Genomic DNA, 23,450 nt, shown 5'->3' on the forward strand with positions numbered 1-23,450 from the left:
TGATGGGATTTGCAGTCTGGGGACAGCTATGGGGGCTCAGAGTTTGCCATCTTTGACCTGTGCTGTATTGTACGCATGGCCAATAATAATGCATTGGACATCGTGCTATTGTCAAATGGTGATGCCTCTGGCTACAATTAGCACGCTGTCTGCAGCCTGGAAATACTTAGCATGATAAGTATTATGGTGAATGGGAAAGCAGTGCGTGATTATTCTGGGGTAAAATTATATATTTTCTGTTGATAAGAAATAAAACAAAAAAAGACATAAACAGTTGATGGAGATTGGGGTGACCCCATTTCAGCCACCTGGTCCATACTTAGACTTGGCCAGACCTCGGCCAGATGACTTGATCTGATAAACTGAGAAATGTTTTTTAGTGACCCCTTCGAAGCCCTGTGCCTGGGTACCCACAGCATAACTTTCTCTCGTCTATGAACTTATATACTTTATTGGCTTTAAATTGGAAAGTGGGTCCTCAAACCCAAAGGGGTTTGGCCAAAGAGCTCTGAAATAGATTCTAAATCTGATTGTATATCGGTCTAAACGATGACTTCAGATCAGTTTAATAACTTCAACTCCGTAGCTGACCCGTGTCCCCTCTCCTCACTCCTTCTCCTAAAACTCTCAGGACTTAACAGCTTCATCATGAGCGGTATGAAAAAAAAAAGTAAATTAGTCATTCTAATCGGTTCCCAACCCAAAGATGAAAGGGTTTTGGAAAGGTGGCAGATCTAGATACATTCAACCTATAGGAAATGATTAGATTAGTTATTGCTAAATCGTTATGTGGCATACTACACCAGAACACTACTATGTTTTTCAAACTATTTCTGTGTTTTTGTGAATTTTACTATTTTTTTTTATCAGGAGTAGCAAATCTCACTTATGCAATAACGCTTGTCTAATGTTGACAGCTATTTTGCTTAAAAGGGTTAGTCCTGTGAATAAACAAAATTTTTTTTCTTGAAGCATTGAATAGAGTTATTTACACAGTAATGTAGTATATCCTTGAAAAAACTGGTTTCATTTCGTATTGTTTCAATAAAGACCTGGAGGCCGCCATTGCTGCCGGTCATGTGATGTTCTAGGGCGCTTCCCCCTGCTAAAACACAACAGTGAGCTGATTCTTTATGGCAACGCTAATAAAGTCCGTTCATCCATAAAGTTTCGTTAATCAGTGTGTCTAGCTGGGTAATTAAGATTAAGCCATTCTCTTATTTCCCACAGGCAGTATGATAACGAGCCAGAATGTTTGTCTAGTAGATTGGGCTGAAATAACATAAATGCTTTATTACCCCAAAAGAAGAAAAGTGCGCCATACTGTTGAAATCTAATTTTTAACACAATACTAGTAATTCAAAAAAAAAATCACTTAAAGGTATCACCACTTCAAACCATGCGTCATGTAGGGTTTATCAGACATGGCTGTTTATGTACCCCCAACGGTGTGTGTTTTCCATTTCATCGGAGATGAGCACAGGAGGAGCCATCAGTATATTCCTTTCATACCTGCGAATCTGTGGCACCACATGAAGAGAAACACCTAGACTGTTTTAGATACTTAGTATCTTGTCTAGTATCGAGAAACTGAAGTGTAGTTATGACTCAGAACTGAGCTAGCCCTGCATGAGGTATAGTTAATGTGGCTATGGGATGACCACCACTCAGATGTCACTATGCCTTATACCAGTCCAGCTCAACCCTTTAATACGAAAAGCCCACCGTGGCTTGGATTCCTCATGGCACTTGCCTTGGCTTGGGCTGTGGCATAAGGTGAGTGTGAGGTTCTACATGCCCCGACACCGTCGAATTTACCCACAGCAAGGTTCAATCTGCGCCCCTAACCCAACCTGAGTGGGAAATCGGTTATTATATGCAGAGTCTTAAACCAGTTATGTTTCAGAAGACCTGGAGGCTCCTAAGCTAAGTATAAAATAAGATAATAAAAATCAATTGAATTGAAAAGCATTTAATCCCATTTTACTGCAGCCTCGAACAGAGCACAGTACTATATAGCCCAATGACTTTATGTGTTGTGGGGCGTTTAGCTTTTTTTTTTATTTAGGGAACTTTTATATTCTACAGAATAAGAGGGCAATAGAATAATTGTGTTTCTCACAAGATTTTCTTGACATTATATCCATTTTATCACAATGGTTTTTCCATTGTGGTCTTTTTGGGAGAGTTGGTATTATATCGCCAGGGTGACATTTATCTCCAATGATAGAGCCGTGGCTTGAAACGGTCAAGCGCTTTATAAACTGCCTGAATAATCCACCGTGCCTGTAAAGTATTATTAAATTGACCCTACGACACACACATTACTGTCTTTCTTTGCTCTGTTGTAACATATACGGCCGCGGATAAACACCATTTATCGAGCTCTAAACATACAGCACGCGCGCGCCTAAATCACAGTATAACGGCGTTCCTCTCTCGTTTAACCCTTGGCGTGCTTTGCTAACGCAAAGGGTAATTTCTATTACCGTGGGTTGGTTTGCAGAAGAAGCAGACGCACATAGAACTAGGAGACGCGGCTTTATCAAAGGCTGAAGATTCAATTTGTCGTTTATATTCCGTAATCTGTAATTCCCCGAGAATCCCTCACATTAGACTGCAGAACTCGGCAAATCTGTTTAGCAATGAGAGGGTCAGAGGAGTAACATGTTCAACAGAGGGGAGAGATAAGAAACAAGGGAGAGAAAAGATGAAGCGCTCGGCTACAGGGCAGGATCTGGGGGTGAGGGATTAAATAGCCTAGAACAAAGCCATTTTTATGAATGTTCAGTTGTCTTTTCTTCTCCTCCTATGCATCCAAGCTGGGGAATCGCAGGTGGAATGAAACACATGCTCCCCGTGCAGGCTCCCACTGGGTAATGTTATTACCCAACACTGGCCAGCAATGTAGAAATTGTATGATACAATCCTCTCTGTTCCATTACAAGCTAACAGGGGAATGATCCAATACAAGGTAACACAGCGTTGTAACAAGGTAATAAAACTAGTCACAAATCCCTAACAAGGGAGAGTTCTGATACGCCGCTCTATTACAAGAGAATAACAGAATGAACCACAGCATGATACGGTATCCTAACAGGATAATGACACAGAATCATCCTCAAGGCTGGTCCCCAATAAATAGCTCGGATTCCCGCGGGCGGCTTCATTGAGTCAGTGGGAACTCGGAGGAATTGAAAGAGATTACTTCCCTTACCCCCACCCTTTGCAGAAAACTACCAATCTACCATCTTAGGGTGATTTAAAAAAAAAAAAGAGCATTAAATGTCTGGATCGGCCGTTGGTTATCTTCGGGGCTGTAATGCAACAGGAAATGATTCCCTAAACCATTTAAAGACGATATTAAGTGCAGCGTGTGCTTGGAGATAGAGGCGTTATCTGTGCTAAAATCATGCTGGTACCCAGCGATATTACCTTGTAGTTAGACAAAAATGGGGCTGATGAATGAACTAGATGTCGGAGCTGAATAGATGATTTTTTTATGTAACGTAAGTATAGGCAGAGCAATGGCCCCCCTAATGTCCTACTGTATCTATTCTCACATGCATACCAAAGGGCACACATTAAATGTTATCATTGATCTGTCACCTTGACATATCCTACATTTAACACAAAATTGTACCCACAGATTAAAATCTGTGTATGCCATGGGAGCAGCCATCCTGGTCTCTAGATCTGCATGATTATCCCTCCCCATCGATTTATCTCTCCCTTACTTTAAAGTTGCTGATTGTTATTGACTGGTTCAGGAAGCCTTTGAAAGGGTGGGGGTGACATTTGGATTCTACAACGGCTTTGGAAAACAAAACTCACAAGGTGGCGGTAGTTTTAATAATGCCACTTTATTTTTCAAATATTATAAAGTCAAACAAAGTACTGCTTACCTGGGTGTAGCACAGGTCCCTTCATCACCACGACAAAGCATTAAAGGCGATCCCGCTAAGGTTGTACCTTGGACGAGAAAGCCTGGCTTGCAAATAATTTGGTATGTCCTCTTCAGCATACCAAGACATTTTGCTTCCAACTGGATGCAAGGTCCATAAAGACATGGTTGGATGAGTTTGGTGTGGAAGAACTTGACCGGCCGCACAGAGTCGTGACCTCAACCCCACCGAACACCTTTGGGATGAACTGGAACGGAGATTGCGAGCCAGGCCTTCTCATCCTAGATCAGTGTCTGACCTCACAAATGCTCTACTGGATGAATGGGCAAAAATTCCTACAGAAACCCTCCAAAATCTTGTGACAACCTGCCCCAGAAGACTAGAAGCTGTTATAGCTGCAAGGAGGGGAGGACCAACTACATATTAATACATTTAGAATGCAATGACATAAAAGTCCCTGTTGGTGTAATAGCGAGGTGCCCCAATACTTTTGTCCAGTGTATAATTTATCTACTATACTCTTCTTATAGATCCCTATAGCTTTGAGGTATAGCTTGGTTCGTATAAAATAAATTATATATATACTGTATTTGCCTATATATAAATATATATATCTGTTTTACTTGGGTGTATCTGTATACACCCAAGTAAATTTGCCTTAATTACAAATTGCAATTAATTTGTAGCACCAGACAGAAGATTTCAGAATGACATGAAACATCTGAAATCAGAAGCAGCTTCTTAATCTGTGCAGCGAGAGGGGAGGGGGAAAAGGAAAAAAGAAAAAGATAGACGCTCGATGAAAGGATATAAGAATAACAGAGACACAAAGCGATGAGAATGATGAATCAGTGAAGAGTAGAAAAGGCCAGTGTTATATAGCCATACAGAGAGGCTGATTCACCGTAGAGATGTTGGGATGATAATATGTTGAGTTTCAAATGATATATTTTTGACATTATGATGCTTAGATTATAGTGCGGTGAGATTTTCTGTTACTGAGCTGATGTCAAAGTGATAATATTGAAATATTAACATTATTTTTCTATGATGATAGGATAATATTGCTGAGATGTCCTGGTAATTTGGGGATAGTATGTCTGGGATGTCCAATAACCTTGAGTATTGAGTATTGCTTGCTTTTTGCACATGAAAGCTCAACTCTCAAATGTAATAAATACTACACAGGTTTTGGGGAATATTCACTCATCTGGGTTTCAAGGCGTTTTTGTTTGGGTGATATCATGGTAGTGTTCCAGAATGCAGGTACAATAGTCCTAGATTAAGTTCTGTAACTGTGGGGTGATAATCCAGTTTCCAGTTCCAGAATATTGAGCAGAGCAGAGGGTTTGGTTATGTCTTGGATTGGTCTTCAGGAAGATGGTTTGATGGTGTTCCACAAAGTAGATACACCATTTTTTATTGTTTTGTAATGTTGTAGAAATGCAGCCTTGATCTCGCTTTAATATTAGGTTATATGTTTCACATGCGCAGAAGACTGCAACAAAGTAACCAGCATTAAAGGTGACATCTGAAAGCAAATACAGATGGAAGCCCTGTAGCTGAGTAGCTGTGTGTAAAGGTTCATCTGCCACTGGTGCCATATAATTGTTTGCTATAATTGATATAGTATATCAGTGTTAACCAGTGGTATTGGAATGATATTTTGTTGATGTTAAAGTAGGATCATGATCCAGCAGTGTAATTGTTGTTGTTTTTAACAATAATAATAATAATAATTCAAATGACAGATTTATATGATAATTTAAAGAAAACAAATATTTGTTGGCAGGACATGAGAGGGAAATGGGTGATGTATATATGTGTACATATATATATATATATATATATATATATATATATATATATATATGTTTAGCATATGCTTGGAAACAGGAAGCAATTGGTTAAAAGTGGCAGTCAGAAGGCTGGAATGAGTCTTAGCAGTCTTGCTATTTAGCACCCCCCCTTAATTTCCTACGAACCCCCCAAAAACAGGCACTTGGTCAGTTCATGTTCTAATGATCTTTTAGTATCTTATGTGAAGATGTTGGGATAACATCTTGTGTTGTTCCGAGCTCCTGGTCTGGAAATCTAGGATGATATCATCAACCTAACCGGCATTTTGGGCTTTCAGATGACTGCACCATCAGAGTAATGCTTAAATATTGTTAGCAGAGTGTAGGTGAGAGGTATTTCATCTTGTATCTATTTACAAATCCAGCAAACATTGCAACAAACCGCTCTGCCAGCCTCAGGTAACTGTGTAGGTGCCACTTCTTTACTACAGAGGTGATTATCACACTGTTTTATTGATAAGCTATGTTAGGAACCTAGAAAAACGCCTGTAGATTTTTTAGTAGATATGTATGTGTGCACGCATGTGTGTATATATGATGACTTTTTAATGTTTTGCAGAGCTGTTTAGAAACAGCACTTTTTTTTTTTTTAACAAAAAATATGTTTGCGTTAACGTTGTGTAAACCTACTATAAACTGGCTAACAGTTCAGTTTTTCCATAAGTATCACAAGCTCGGTCCAGGCAAGCTCGGTCTTTATCAATTGCTTTAAAATATTAGAATGATTATCCATGCCCCTTCTTCTACACATCAACTTGCCCATCCGCTGGCACTCACACGCTCACATATTTAAAACTTTTGGTTGCCCATAAATCTTTGGCACTTTAATGAGTTAATCTTTGGTTGCTTTCTATAGATTTTCTATAAACAAGGATAACTACCCAGAACAGGATTGGGTGTTTTTTATATTCACGTGGCAAATACCAAATTACCATACTCCAAAACCAGATCATCCAAGGGTGGCTTCAAGAAGATGACATTTTAGTATCATAGCTACAAGTCTGTAGATGTCCTAACCTGCACCCATGTATACAATGATAACCTCCATGAAAATGATCTAATAAACAGGAAAAGGGGACATGGCCTATTTAACAATTTCGTTGTACATAATATATTTTTACACAAGGCAGAACGTCAGTATCTGAAGATGTCCTGGAAAAGTCCTGGAAAAGTGTGCTATCGATTCTATTTTTACTTTCATTCAGTAGATTTTACTGTTCATACATCATAGATATACATAGAATCACGCACAGAGGAAAAAATAACTCTGAGGGTCTTGCATTTAGTGTTATATAATCAGCACAAGCAACTTAAGTCCCTCTTCTGCATGGCATGTGGACAGTTGTAAAGGGAGGTCTTCCCCAGGCGTGGTGGCTTTCACTGAAAGTGGTTTCCTTAATGTTCAGATAGGTGGAGAAACATCCTTGTCAGGCTTTCCCTATGTGGCACGTGGCCCAGTCCTGTGGTATTTTAGTGTAAAGATACAAATCGGTCATGTTCCCAGCTGAGATGTTAACAAACGATAAAGTCTTAAATTTCAATTGATCTGAGGATCTCTTAACCTAACATCAACAGAGGTGTGTTTTTGCCAGCACAGTGTGGAAGTATGTGTTCGTGTATGCTGATGGAACAGCAGGGATACCGTCCACTTCAGTGCTGGAATAGCAAAAATAACACGAGGCTATTTTCTCAAATAGCTGAGATGGTTGTGTTTTAGGATCTAGGTCAGAACTATTTCAACAAAGCATGAGCAAAGAAAGGGCTATTTAAGAACTTGAATATGGGTATTTGCGGGATAAATTACAGATAAGTAATGCAATAGGAAGACTAAGGGGCAATATGGATCCCAAGGCAGTGCTAAAATACCCGGGAAACGGGGACAGGCTTCATCTATTACTTAGCAGAAACAGGACAGGACTGAGATCGGTACCTTCATAACTGAGAGAAACACAAGGTTGGATTCAAGAAATAACTAGAATTGCAGGAGACGATCTGAATCAACTCTAAAACAACGACTGAGAAGATCCTGTTTAATTGTAGAATTGCTGATGAAAAGGGGAAGACCGATTCTAGAATAGCAGAGACTGGAGATCTAGAACCGTGAGACAGAAGTGTGGATCTAAGACAATGTTAGCAACTAGTTTGGGTCAGTTCTAGAATGGCAGAGAAGAGATGAGGTACAGTATTAGAATAGTATGGTGGGCTATGGAGGATAGTACTGGTGTAGCTGAGGAAGGTGCATGGCTGTATTAACATTTTAATTGCATATTGTTGATTGTAAACTTGCCGCTTTTCTTTCACAGATAAAATTGTGAAGTTGCCGCAGATTCCAGTGGCTGGAGAGAAACGGCTGACCCTAGAAAGTGAAGATGAGGTTACTATGGAAACTGCTGGCGTTTCGATGGTTTGTGTGTCTTGCAGGTAATGCATACGTTCACGGCTCGTAATATAAAAGCATCCCACAGAATCTTTCTAAGGGAATTCAGGTCCCACTTCAGAGGCCAATTACGAAGCTTCCATGCTCCTTGACACGTCAAATATGCATGAGCCTGGTGGCTTCAATCTGGTACCATGTCATATCAAATCCTATGTTAACATTGTATTGTATGCAGCAGGTCCCTGTGCCACCATATTTGGCTCAATATTTAAAATAATAATTATTAGGAAGTAACAAAGTTCTCTTGTGCATATGATGTTGTACAGTTTTTTGTCTTTTTTATCTTTCTGCATCTTATTCCATATTGTCTCATTAATTTCTATGTATGTTTAAGCAACCTCAGTTTCACACTCTTCTGTCTTCTGTTGCCTGTATCTTTCTTATTGTCTTACGTAGCTTTGTGCTTCCTCTATCTCATTGTGACCTTTTGTCTTCCCTGCCCTAGTATTGCCAGTATCTTACTGTATTCTATTGTCAGTGGTATATACTGGCCTAGACCGTCTAGGGGTAGGATGGCAGATCTGGGTTCAGCAACCCCTCTGCCGCAAAACCGTGAAACCGTGGGCAAATCACCCAACAAGCTGCGCCACAGCTCAATGAACTATTTACAGAGGTGTGACCTGTCTCTCTTCTATAATATTATGCCCACCTTTTCTATCACCAATTTGCACAGAGCCCAGGCCTTTGTCTTCCCTATCACACAAAAGTGGAGATTATAATATTGGTCCCAGAGCGAATAGCCAGAATAAGTTTGTGATATGCGGGTCAGTGGACTTGGAGGTCCCTCACATCTGAGAAAAGGACCTCTATGTTAACCTACATCATATGCTTTTGGTCTGCTGTACCCTTTGGGTTTCTTATCGTACAATAGCCTATGTCTGTTGTCTTCCCTTATGCATTGTAGCCTGTATCTCATAGTACCTTATGTTGCATTGTGATTGCTGTTTTTTGTATTCTTTGTGTTTTTTTCTTTTCTCAATTTGTCCAAGTGTCGTCAGTATCCTTTCATATTCCCTATCGTGCAGAACACTGTTAAGCTGTGTAACACATTGCTGTCTGGTCTGATGGAAGCCTTGGACCTACTGTGCTCCCTGGTCTTCTCGTCTTCATACCAATGAATATACTGTACACCAACCAGTAGATTGGTGAAACTGGAGAGCAACCAAAATGATACTTTTTCCATTAATACATTTAATTTAATATGAGGTAATTAACTATTCCATTGGTCTCCTTGGCGCCACCCAACTATTGTGAAATACAAGATATTGGCAATATTTTAATCCCAAGTTTGTATTTTATTCTTAGAGGTTTCATGTAGTGTCTAGCCGTGGACCCTTGTGCAGAGCAACTACATAGTTTCTGAAAATGTATGAGAGCTCTTTTTCATATAGGAACATAATGTTCAAGTTGTTGCACAATAGAAGATATTTTCCCATTAACGATTATGTAAGATTTAGCAGGTTAAAATGTAATCTCCTTTATACAAACCCAGTAATGTCCTTCTCATGCAACTGGTGTCTCCTCGATGAAATCTGTCAGATATAATAAGCCAATCTTTGGAAGAATGCAACCTCTTGAAATTATATTGTTTATCTGTCAGTTTGTGGGAGAAAGGCTTTCTACATTTTTCCTGCTAAAGGAATTTATTAAAAATCAATGTACCAGACTCCAGTAGGCATGAGAAAGTTTAGAGACCCTGAATTCATAACATGTCAGTATAAATCACATACCCCAAGACGCTCAGTAGGTATAAAGGTGTCCGGACCAAGGTGAGGGTCCTGTGTGCAGGTGGTTCAAAGGGCAGATAAAACTGCAATATCTGAAGGCAGATGTACAGAAAGGAAAGGTTTGAAGCCAAGACCAAAGGCAAGCCAAAGGTTTGGGTCTTTAGCAATTCAGTAAAGTCTAGTAAAGTAACCTAAATTCCAAAAAAAGAAGATCAAAGCAGAACAATTGCAGAATGTCTATTCTGAAAAGCTTGAATGTTGACTGGTGCATGGAATGGTTGAAGTCGACCATGCAAATCCAGGTTTATGGAGAACTACAACCTGGAGTTCCTTAGGTCATCATTCTGTCCATGTTGATGAAACAGGCTTCAGTTTAGGACTAAAACATAGTTTATAAGTTATTCTTAGCTTTAAGTGATGGTTATGCACCAGTGGTTTTTAGCACCATGACCAACAGCTACATACCAAGTTGCAATTAGTTATTCCAGTCTGGACGAGTTATAACAATGGCCACGTTGGAATCAGACGGCTGTGATGACTACTCTGCTTTTTTATAACCTACTTCTTTCTGTACCTTTTCTGTTTTGTACTCATGAGATTAGAATAAAATATTTGGGGATATTAAACAATTTGAGAATGATTAAAAATAAATAGCAAAACAAGACATTTTTTATGCTGTACTCATTATCTATTTGGTAGATATTTATGAAAACACTAGGTATACCTTTTAAAAATTACCGTTAAATATAATCCTTTCACATTTGCGATCTTTGAAGAACAGGAGGCACACAAAAACTTTTTTTTATTCTACTATGCCAAAGTCATGGTGCTTTTTTAACCTTAGTAAACAACAGATCTGAAAAGCATGAAAAAAAGGCTGAATACTTTTCACACTTTCTTAGGATATCACACCCTTTTTACGCATCTGTAAACTGAGCCGGGAGTGTTGGGTTGCAATGTCACTACGAGCTTAGATGTCCTCGGTTCTGCACTGTGACCTAGTTTAAGCCCTATCGCATTTCGCGTCCTTTGTGTCATGCCGTGTTCAGAGGGGCTTGGTAAAAGTCTGTCTCATCTTGTCCAAACATTTACACTGATCCATGGCGTTCCTCCATGTTAATTTAATATGGCATGGTAAGAAAAAAAACAATCATGGCATGGCTCCAGATGAATAAACGCTACTCTTGTACTATCTACGTTTATTTCTTCCATAAAATCATTCTTTGTTCTTCAAATGTCAGCAGCCAACTGAAACTGGGACCCTGAAAAGCTTCAGATCTGCAATGAAGATTCAGATTAGTTTGACTTGCTTGATTTGGACTTTTTGATCTTGATTTGTGGTGGGCAGACTCACAGAACCAGTATTGGCATTTAAAGATGAAGCTGAACATGGATTGTCATTAAGTATTTTTAATTGCTTAATTTGGTTTGGTTAGAAAAATCTCAGTTTTATATGAAATTTGGATTCCGTTCAAAATCTGAGATTTTGCTTGGTCCTGCTAGCCTCTTATCAATGCAGAGGGAGTGGGTATTTTTGTAATAGGTAAGTTTGCTTGGTTTGCACGTATACAGCCATTGTGAAAATGTAGGTTAAGAACCTGTCTTACTTACGTTATTATTTTTTTATGATAGTATCAGTTTAATGTCCATCGGTATTAAACCTGGTGATCTCTTGATAACATTTAAATTGATGAAAAACTGTGAAATGTCCATTTAGCGTAGGTTCGGATATTTTTAAAAAGGCCAGGCGTGGATGGTGCTTTGTTTGTGCTTGTGTTTTATTACCTCTAAATCTTCTGTCTTTATGCCATCATATCATTCCTCTCACCTTTTGTTCTGCTCTTATTTTTGTAACATTGACCGTATGACCATAGACTCAAGTAATACAGGATCTGTAAAAAAGGAAGTAAAGAGATTTTTTAAATGTGAATTGGCTGCAAATGGATGGGAATGAACCTATCTACGACGATCCTTTGTGGTACAGAGGAATTAGTAGTGTTCTAGGTTAATGACTAGTCTTGAATCTAATGAGACCATTGACTTTCTTGACTGTTCTATCACATACAAGAGGCAACACTGTATCACCATATTTTCATGATCAAACTGTCTCCCAAAGTCACATTATTATTTGTTGTATCGTAATGCCTCCCTTCTCTGCCCAAGAGGTCACCAAACACATATTCCATGAAGACACCATTGTATGGTTCTTAAATCTCCCTCTAGACATGTGCCTCAAAAAAGCCCCTTTGCTGTCACTTACTAGGGTCTTGATATCACTGTGGTATAGCCCTTGGTTTCCTTTTAGTTTTTAGTATAAACATAAAGCCAACAAGAGACCAGATGATATACAGACTGGAAAAAGAAGTCGTTTTGATGGGTCAGAACTTGTGTTGGTCGCTTCCACTGTTGCAATACCTTTTTCCAATTAGTATACTAATAATTCAGCACCATAGACAAGCCCAGTCCATAGTTCAAAAAGAAGACATGGAATGGAAAATTCAAACCAGTTACATGAATTATTCACATGGTTTGCTACCTAGAGGTTTTTTTTTCCAAAGCCATTGAGGCTTAGTGTAATCTGCTGTTCTCCTTTAGGACTTCCTCTGGATTTATCTCAATTTATCTTAACGTATATATTAAATATTTCAAGCTGTTTTTGTGTTCATATTTCAGTAGGTCATTTGTGTGACTCTGGTCTATACGGGATTTCACGGGAATACAGGTGGCATTTTAAAATGAATTAAGACATGGTTAAACATAAGCATACGGTAGGCAAAGCCACACAGTTTGCTGTGAATAAAGGAATACTTAAGGAAAATGCAGGCTTCCCTTTCTAAGCTTACATGAGATAAATATGTTCCTTTAATACATAATTCTCTTAGAGGTATATTAATCAAAGGATGTTAAGATAGCGAGACAGTCCTTAACAGCAGTTAATATTCAATACATGAAGTCGGTCTTTTTGTTTTTGGCTTGATTCATCTTGTTCTTTAGCATCTAAAATAAAATGTGATTTTGTATAAAATAGGGCTTAATGTGTACAATAATGAATCCAAACACAGGGTAATTTTTTTTTTTTTTTTTGCCAATTACATGTTTTTTGTTGTTAAAATAGAGAAATCTTATTCAGGTTCTCCTAGGTTATTATGCTGTTGATCCGGACAAATCGAAAAACAAAAAGGGCCTATTGAAGATACTATTAGTTTTGATACAGAATAGGAAAATAATCCTTCAAGTCTTGAAAAAAAAAAGGATTTCTTCCTGCATCAACATATTACCTGTTCAATTTACATTTTGATAACTTGGAAAGCTTTCTGGCTTACCAATGTGACCTATCCTCTTTTGAAGGCATCTTGTATGTCATCTCATGGAACCTGCCTTAAGTAGTGGAACATTATTCTGTGATGTTGGACAGAAAAGCTGGATTTAATACTCATTTGAGAAGCAGCTTTCAAAGGATACAGATACATTTTATTTTGGTCTAAGTTATGCTCTTCTCCAGTTTTGGTTGGAGAACCTTAGATATTTCACTCTTTGTTTCTACTCACTTTGGGGTTTATTCTCTAATTCACTGGATTTTTAGGTGAGTTGCGGGAAGATGAAACTTTTTAGCTTGGTTAGTCCTTCATTGCGTATAGTAAATGTGGCAAGATAACATTTCAAGAAATTCCATCCAATTTAAGGGCCAACTGGCAATTCTTGGTTCAGACCTAAATAATAGTTAAGAAATCTGAGATGGAATGTTTACCCTAACCACAATGCATATACAACTCATATTTTAGTAAACAAGGGAATATGTGAAAGCCACCATGTATACCGAGTTCGCTGAATGTTCTTAGAAGAAACCAGGTCAAGAAGAACCACAAGTGTTCTACGTTCTTAATTCTGCTGGTCCCAGAGAGGGAAAGAAAATGATTTTCTCTTGGAAGAAGAAAACACAATAGATGTTTTCATTTTGAAACATTAATATTCCATTAATGTAAAGAACATGTTTTTCCATCATAATCCCAATGGGTGATCTTGTGGGTTTAAATCATAAGCAGTAAATTAAAAGTGTATTGTACAGGCTGCTTTTCAGATACAGTAAGAGGATAATCTACTAATTTCGGTCACAGATCACTGACAGTTATTTTCTTGCATTCTGTGTGCTTTGTACTTAACCACCCAAATTAAGATAGCTGTCTAGAGCAAGTAAGCAGTGGAACCTGAGTATGTTGTGGGCACTAATCACAATGGTACCTTGAACCTAGTGGCCAGGATAAGATTCCTTCTGGTTCTTCATTTCACAGACCCTGGCCATGGTGCTGAAATAAAACAAGACTAACAATAAGCACTTAAATTATTCACAGACTTTGTTAATAGAAAGGTAACATTCCCGTATTCCTTCAAAGCTTTATTGGGTTAATAAAATAGATTTTTGAAAAGGATGTTCTCTTCCCCAAATTAAAAGCCGACAATAGGTCCTTTTGCTTTAGAGGCAGGAGAAAATACTTCCCTGCAAACCTAAGAGAAGAGAATGCATAACCACACTTATTCTTCAAAACTTTGTGTTATGCGTTGAATCATTCAGAATTCCCTGTATAAGGGTTATTGGTTAAAGATGCTGTTCCACTTAGAGTGCCTCATAGAATATCATCCGATAAAAGCCACATCTTGTAATGAGAGTTAAAAGAAACCTGTCATTTTTTTCTCTCCTCAATGGTCCCTGTCACATAAAACTGTGTTAAAAGGTTTATTAAGATACTATGTATTACATCACAGTAGTCTGACTTCTTACAAACACTTCAAGCCCCCTTTAAACTACCGTATTTGCCCGATTATAAGACAAGGTTTTTTCCAGAGCAAATGCTCTGAAAAATACCCCTCGTCTTATAATCGGGGTCGTCTTATAATCAGACCTCAAATAAGTCTGACTATGAGACTAAGATCCAGGTCCCCCGCAGCTCTACACGCTGGCCGGACTAAGCACCAGAGACCCAACTTACCGGTGCTTCTGAGTCCCCGGTGCTTAGTCCGGGCAGCGCGTAGAGCTCTACGCGATTCACGTAGACAACTTCCGCTCAAGCGCGTAGAGCTCTACATGCTGCCTGGACTAAGCACCAGGGACTGAGAAGCACCGGTAAGTTTGGAGGAGGGAGAGGGAGGGAGTGTTAAATGGGGGGGGCCTTAAGGCATTTCTGGAGGCAGAGTGCTCTGTGAAATGCCTTTTAACCCCCTTAATGCCACTCTGCCTCCAGAAATGCTTTTTAACCCTCTATGCGCCACTCTGCCTCCTGGAATGCCTTAAACCTCCCTATATGCCACTCTGCCCCATAATATGCCTTTTAACCCCCTAAATGCCAGAGTGGCATATAGGGGTATAAGGCAATTCTGGAGGCAGAGTAGCACATAGGGGGGTCAAAAGGCATATCATGGGGCACAGTGGCATATAGAGGGTTAAAAGGCATATCATGGGGCACAGTGGCATATAGAGGGTTAAAAGGCATATCATGGGGCACAGTGGCATTTAGAGGGTCAAAAGGCATATCATGGGGCACAGTGGCATATAGAGGGTTAAAAGGCATATCATGGGGCACAGTGGCATATAGAGGGTTAAAAGGCATATCATGGGGCACAGTGGCATTTAGAGGGTATAAGGCATTTCTGGGGCAGAGTGGCAAGCCTGGGGGCAGATGTGCATAACTGGGGGGCAGGTTGAAAAAAGGAAATAAAAACAAAAACAAAATTTTTCTCAATCATAGCTTTTATTAACGAACAATTGTTCACATAGTTTACATGAATTAACATTTACTGGTAAAACTTTTTTCCTATAGGGTCGTCTTATATTCAGGCTTTTTCTTTTTTTCATTAATTAATATTCAGATTTTGGGGGGTCGTCTTATAATCAGGGTCGTCTTATAATCGAGCAAATACGGTAATAGACCTTCAAGCAAACAGCCCTTCTGTGATGTGAGAAACCGATAAGCGGCCAGAGCAGAGCAGTGCAGAGGGAACAAATTAAGATGCCCTGTTTTGAACAAAAAAACTAAAGAAAAACTACATATTTTTTAACCATATATACCAAAGTAGTACTTAGAAAGTTGGGGGAAAAAACTTCTAGGTAGAATCGCACCTTTAATGAATCGGAAATGGGAAGCTGGAGAAGTTGAGACCATTTTATAATCTTATCAAGTGTTCATGGTTTGGAGAATCAGTTATCATTCTCGGCTGTAGGGAGGGAATCCTACCACCCCTTAAACGGTGTTAAGTGTTTTGATTCATTGCTTAGATTTTCTCTTATGGGTGAAAGAATTGGGCTGAAGCAACTGACCCCAATTAGTGCTTAGTTAGCAATTAACGTATGTCGCCTTGCAGTTGTAATCTGACTGTGCAGATACACACATTTCATGCTAGATAAATATTTCCTATTTAGATAGTCACAGAGTGCACATAATTATTAAAATGTGCGAATAGTATCAGAAAAGAGCTGGGTTCTTATACATGGACTATATAAATAGCTTGAATGTAGTAGTCCAGATTTTGTCCATCTTCCAACCACAGGGGAGGGGTACGTGGGGCTGAATATGCTGGAGTGAAAATTAGTTAATTTGTTGACCCCATTGAGGGCAGCTCTATTTAACGGCTCATTGGTGTTTTTGTAACTTCTATTAATATGCAAATATATCTGACATTGTCAATGTTACTATTACTAAAGTATAGAACAATGACATATAATGTGTATATACATGAGTATCTGTATAACTATAAATAGCATGTAGGAGGAAAAAAGAATAATATAATTCTGGTAAAGAACTTCCAACTCTGATATGAACAGTGAGAGGTTATACTTGTGAGCGTCCTTTGAGCAATATCCGTTTGATTTTTCAAGAAAATCAATTTACCGTATTATGCTATTATCTATTTTTCATGAATGGGGCCCACATTGATCTTTGCTGTTCTGTGACCCTGTGGCACAGTAGTTTTTTTTCCACGTGATGTCTTACATGAAGCTCCTCTCAGCTTTTGGTCGGTGTGCCCCGTAATGTTTCACAGGGCCTGGTAATGACAGACTACGTATTCAATGTTAGAATTTAAAGTGAGCTGACAGTTACCTGCCCTGATATGCAAGGTTTTAAATCCAGGTGCTACTAGTGGTACTGGATTATGAATATATATATATATATATGTACACATACTATATAGACAACAGTATTGGGACACCTGACCTTATCACCAACAGGGACTTTTACGACATGGCATTCTAAATACATAGACATTAATACGTAGTTGGTCCTCCTTTGCAGTTATAACAGCTTCCCCTCTGTGAAGGCTTTCCACAAGATTTGGGGGTTTTCTGTTTGCCCATTCATCCAGTAGAGCATTTGTGAGGTCAGGCACTGATGTTGGATAAGAAAGTCTAGCTCGCAATCTCCGTTCCATTTCATCCCAGAGGTGTTCGATGGGGCTGAGGTCAGGGCTCTGTGCGGCCGGTCAAGTTCTCTGACACCAAACCCTTCCCACCATGTCTTTATGGATCTTGCTTTGTGCGCTGGGGCAGTCATGCTGGAATAGAAAAGGGTCTTCCCCAAACTGCTCCCACAAAGCTGGAAGCATAGAATTGTCCAATATGTCTTAGTATGCACATAAAAATACCCTAGAACCCCAGAAAACCTTTCTTAAAAGTTCCTGTGTTGTTTTTGTGTGATTAAACCTTCAGAGGAAAGAATAAAATAATAGCTTTGTGAGCGTTTATTTGCTTAACAGGCTAGATAGCAAAGTTAGTGGAACAGCTCCTTTAAAATGTATTGTGGTATATTGATGTTGTTGTTGCGGTTGCAAACGGTTTTTTTTTTCTGGCCACAGATAGGTTTTTATATTCCGGATGTGTATGTGTTTCTGCCTAAGTAAACAAATATTATATTTTATTCTATGTTGACCCACCATTTAATTCCACATACTGCTAGAATGTGTGTATTATCTCTATCTCGCAGCACATGGAGGTCACTGGGGTCTAATTATAAATCCTGGGTGTAAGGCAGCTAATGTTGGGGCGACGAGCAGAGAAAGTGGCAGATAAGACAAGACCAAGGACTGTCTGAGTCTTTACATCAGGAAAAACAGGCAGCCTAGACAGACTGAATGGTTCTTATCTGCCATCAAATTCTGTTTCTTTGTTTCCATTAAATTCGTTGCTGTGGTGATTGTTCCACATTTAGAACTTTGGCACAGAATCGCTCCTTTTCTAAACAATAAACATTTTCTCGGAGTGTGTCACCATATACTGCCCTGAAGTGTGTCACCATATACTGTCCTGAAGTGTGTCACCATATACTGTCCTGGAGTATGTCACCATATAGTGTGCTGAAGTGTGTCATCATATAGTGTCCTGGAGTGTATCACCATATACTGCCCTGAAGTGTGTCACCATATACTGTCCTGGAGTATGTCACCATATAGTGTGCTGAAGTGTGTCATCATATACTGTCCTGGAGTATGTCACCATATACTGTCCTAGAGTGTGTCACCATATACTGTCCTGGAGTGTGTCACCATATAGTGTCCTGGAGTGTGTCACCATATAGTGTGCTGAAGTGTGTCATCATATACTGTCCTGGAGTATGTCACCATATACTGCCCTGAAGTGTGTCACCATATAGTGTCCTGGAGTGTGTCACCATATACTGCCCTGAAGTGTGTCACCATATACTGTCCTGGAGTATGTCACCATATAGTGTGCTGAAGTGTGTCATCATATAGTGTCCTGGAGTGTGTCACCATATACTGCCCTGAAGTGTGTCACCATATACTGTCCTGGAGTATGTCACCATATAGTGTGCTGAAGTGTGTCATCATATACTGTCCTGGAGTATGTCACCATATACTGTCCTGGAGTATGTCACCATATACTGTCCTGGAGTATGTCACCATATACTGTCCTGGAGTGTGTCACCATATACTGTCCTGGAGTATGTCACCATATACTGTCCTGGAGTATGTCACCATATACTGTCCTGGAGTGTGTCACCATATAGTGTGCTGTGGTGCCCTCTGCCCGGCAGATCATACGTTGCTCTTGTGCATTGAATGTCTTGCTGGTTTTGCTTCTACTCTATGGTTTATCTTCCTGCATAGCCCTCGATTTTATCATATACATGTTCATTGTTAACTAACAGAATGTAACAGCATACAAAAACTATTTCTTATATAGTCTGTCCATTTTTCCTTAACTCAGACCTTAATCAGGCCTTCGTTCTTGCCTTAAATTCAGGAGCCATACGCCTGTTTTTGATTCCCTCACTGCTTTTACCGCTTCTGATGCTTGTATCTCACATGTACAACGGTGTCACAGTGTATAGTTTGTGTCAGACACAGTGCGATGGTGTCCTCTGTGTCACACCGCACACATACAGATGCTGTTTGTGGGGAATACATTGTTCATTTCCTTGCTGTTAGAGCAAATTGGTTTGTAATTAGATTTATATACCAGATAATCTCATTTACATATCCAATTAATTCGTCTTGTTTTAATTTGCTAGGGTTGAATTTATATTAGTACTTAAAATAAGACTTAAATTATAAAGGACTCTGATTTCCCTTGTATGAAATTTGTTGCAGTTGTTTTGTTTTGTGAGGCCTCATTATCTGCACAGACATCTTGTCGCACAATATCACCTACCACAGGGTTATAGAGAGAGACACCGATGATAGAGACCCAGCTCCAGAGGGCCAGAGCAGCAGCAACAATAGAGAACCTACTACAGCATTATAGAGAGACACGGGTGATACGGTGTTGTCTGTATTCTATCCTAAATCAGGACATTCTTGTCTCATTGTAGCCTGACATTTATTCCTACTGGACCAAACGATTTGGATTTGTCCTAGGTCACCCAGCCTTCATGTCTACTTTATTAAATGTTGTATGAAGGTATTCCAAATCTTTCTCATATTTGTTATCATATTTTTATCATATGCACAAATCTCTACCAGAATAGTGGTAGCCCCCCCCAGCTCTACATCAGTGTAGCCCTAATGTCAAGTGGATAGGGACCACATTTTACGTTGGACCAAACAGTAATAAATCCTTAGTATGTAACACAATATGATCTATGGGATTTTCAACCAGACATGGGCCTCGACTGGACAGTGCCACCCTATATTAACCCCTTAAGACAATGGGCGGTCCCTAAACCCATTGAAAACAATGCATTTTGAGCCTCTACATGTAGGGTCTTTGTCATTAAGGGCTTAATCCCCACCATGACTCCCTTCTGCATAAAACTTCTTCAGCTTTTGTCTCACCCTTCCATTCTACTCTTACCCTTTCTGGAAACTATGATTTGTCTGTAACCCATGGTCTTTGTCCCCATGCCTTCTTGTGCTTTTGAATAAACACAGCTTGTTATACTGTATCTTACATTTCCAGTTTTCCCACCGTGCGCGTGCCGCTTCCACATCAAAACAACGTGTCCCCAAGGTAGCAGAGACATCACAGCCCCAAAGGTGCAATTATACAGTGTTTATTCCACCCCTGGGTAGGGAGTGAAAGCTGCCCCCACAACTCTTGACACCTCTGCTAAGTGTTGCATCAGCTTCTCTGCTAAACCTTTACCCTAGGGGCATCACGCAGAGCACATCCACAATTTCACGTAGACCAGGTCACTGTGCAGAGCTCCACACACCTGCATGGAATATTGCGCAACACATGGCTCAGATCCTATTACACAGCAGAACATGGCTCTGCGTATTTGATCGAGCGGAGCATCTTACAAGTGGGAAGCTCTTCAAGCTTTTTTTCATTATTCTCTGTAAATATGCATACATAAAATATTAAGGATTCAAAGTTATAAAGAGACACATTAATGGGAACACTGTGTCTCTCTTTTTTTAATTAATGGAAGAGTTATTAGTTTCAGGAACACATCACACTGGCCACATCAGAACATTGATATAATATTATTGTCTGCTTCAACAAAGGCATAGTGGTTTATAGGGGATAGCCGCCATAATTTTATTTACTATCACGATATCCCATCTATATTTCTAGTGGTTTGAAATATGTTAAAAAATGGAAGCAGTACCCTCTAGAATTTTAAATGTTATTATTAAAATATTATTTAAATATTATTATATTATTATTAAATATTTGAGGATCTGGGTTTATTGCCAGGTATTTAAGTCATTTGCAGGGTGAGGTTAATGATGTTTGGCTCCATCCAATCCTTTTTAAAATGTGGACATGTTACTTTGTGCAGCTAATCATGCCGCCCCAAGACAGCACTGGTGGTACCCAGCTCCTATATGGAGAAGGAGGTGTAGAGCTCCAGGTCACCGATCCTGGGAAGTTCCTGGGCATCAATATTTGACATTCACACCCTATCCAAGTGTCCTGGCCTTTATTTTTCGTGTAAGTCCTGTTATTTATGCCACTTCCACATCAGAACAACACGTCCCCGAGGAGCAAGGCAGCGCCAGTTTCTCAATCTTCTTCTTTAACCCCTTCCAGCCAGTATATTCTCTTCTCAGGTGATCAGAGGTGAATGAATCAGTGTCTTTTTTTTATAAGATCTGTGCTCATTAAAGAGTCACCTGTGCACATATGAGGACAAACAGAAATGCGTACCTGTGGGAGTACGCAAGGATTTTGAAACTGACTCACATGGTGCTGTAGCTGTCTCCTGACGTTTTTTTCTCCAGCAGATTTCTGACACTTCCCATCAGGCATCATACTGTATCTTAAAATATCATTCTCATGCCACCCAACATTACCTGAGTGCCCCCCGCTCATCCAATATGTCTCTTTGCATCATAATGCATCATGTGACATTCAGCGTTCACCAGTTGGCGTCTTCCTTCTCTTTGTGTTCTTATGTAGCATTTGTTATTAGTACCACATGCATTCATTGTTACTTGTGATACCCTCGTTTATTTATGTCACTTCTTTTCATCTGCCATCACCGTCTGACGTTGCGTCGCCTGGTATATCTCTACACCTCTTGCTGTGCCAACCATTATTACTCCGTCAATCATGGAATCCTGTGTGATACATGCAGCGTTATGTAATATAATGGTCCGCCAGTGTCGCTCACTGACGTCCTTTGTTTCTTTATAGATGAGCTGACTCTGCAAGGCCCGGTCTTCACGCAGGAACCAGCAAATCTCATCTTCCCTCTGGACTCAGAGGACCGAACGCTACGGCTGGTCTGCGAAGTGCAAGGGCATCCCAAACCTGTAACCCGGTGAGTACAGAGCCCGTCACAAGGCACATAAAGAAGTATTTCTGTACCTGACTCTACCCATCTCTGTCGGTACAGAGAAACGCTCCAAGCTTTTATAATGTAACTGAATTATTTAGCTGCTCAAACCTGTGCATAAAAGCGAATACAGCTTTTTGTGATAACGCTTGGACACAGTGTGCATAGCAGGGTCAGCAGGTAACCAGAAGAAGAAAAACAAAAACATTCTGCTGGCATACCGCCTTCTCTACGTTCCCTGCAGCACCGTGCCTGCTATTCGCTTCCTGCTGCACATATATGCTGTAGACTTTCTCTCTCTCTACTTCATCCATGTTCCGTGGTGCATGTTCTGTGGTGCATGTTCCTTGGTGCACATTCCTTTGTTGCATGTTCCTTGGTGCATGTTCTTTGGTGCATGTTCCTTGGTGCACGTTCCTTGGTGCACGTTCCTTGGTGCACGTTCCGTGGTGCATGTTCGTTGGTGCATGTTCCTTGGTGCACGTTCCTTGGTGCACGTTCCTTGGTGCACGTTCCGTGGTGCATGTTCGTTGGTGCACGTTCCTTTGTTGCATGTTCCTTGGTGCATGTTCTTTGGTGCATGTTCCTTGGTGCACGTTCCTTGGTGCATGTTCCTTGGTGCATGTTCCGTGGTGCATGTTACTTGGTGCATGTTCCGTGGTGCATGTTCCTTGGTGCATGTTCCTTGGTGCATGTTCCGTGGTGCATGTTCTGTGGTGCATGTTCCTTGGTGCACGTTCCTTGGTGCATGTTCCGTGGTGCATGTTCCGTGGTGCATGTTCCGTGGTGCATGTTCTGTGGTGCATGTTCCTTGGTGCATGTTCCTTGGTGCACGTTCCTTGGTGCATGTTCCGTGGTGCATGTTCTGTGGTGCATGTTCCTTGGTGCACGTTCCTTGGTGCATGTTCCTTGGTGCATGTTCCGTGGTGCATGTTCCGTGGTGCATGTTCTGTGGTGCATGTTCCTTGGTGCACGTTCCTTGGTGCATGTTCCGTGGTGCATGTTCTGTGGTGCATGTTCCTTGGTGCACGTTCCTTGGTGCACGTTCCTTGGTGCACGTTCCATGGTGCATGTTCCGTGGTGCATGTTCCGTGGTGCATGTTCTGTGGTGCATGTTCCTTGGTGCACGTTCCTTGATGCACACTTATTCTGTGCACCATTCTTGTTCGAGCTGCACTCTGCTATTGGCTTCTTTTTGGTCTCCTCTTCCTACTCATTCCCTGATACACTTCATGCTATACAATCATCCCGTGCTCTCCTGGCTACATGTTCTCTGCTGCACATTGTCTGCT

At 40.2% G+C, this 23,450-nt stretch overlaps 1 protein-coding gene across 1 annotated transcript in view; it reads left to right on the forward strand.

The window, feature by feature from the left end:
- The first annotated feature begins 549 nt into the window (after positions 1–549).
- LOC149285453 (contactin-4-like) overlaps positions 550–23,450 on the forward strand; it is a 53,618-nt gene continuing 30,717 nt past the window's right edge. Inside the window, exons 1-4 of the mRNA XM_089495377.1 lie at positions 550–655; positions 8,068–8,185; positions 20,522–20,712; positions 22,017–22,143. Of these exons, the coding sequence (XP_089351503.1) occupies positions 550–655; positions 8,068–8,185; positions 20,522–20,712; positions 22,017–22,143 (542 nt within the window). The remainder of the gene's footprint in view (positions 656–8,067; positions 8,186–20,521; positions 20,713–22,016; positions 22,144–23,450) is intronic.

The sequence above is a fragment of the Sceloporus occidentalis genome, unplaced genomic scaffold, assembly GCF_023333645.1.
Source record: "Sceloporus occidentalis isolate IW3139 unplaced genomic scaffold, rSceOcc1.0.p SCAF_79, whole genome shotgun sequence".
Taxonomy (NCBI): Eukaryota; Metazoa; Chordata; class Lepidosauria; order Squamata; family Phrynosomatidae; genus Sceloporus; species Sceloporus occidentalis.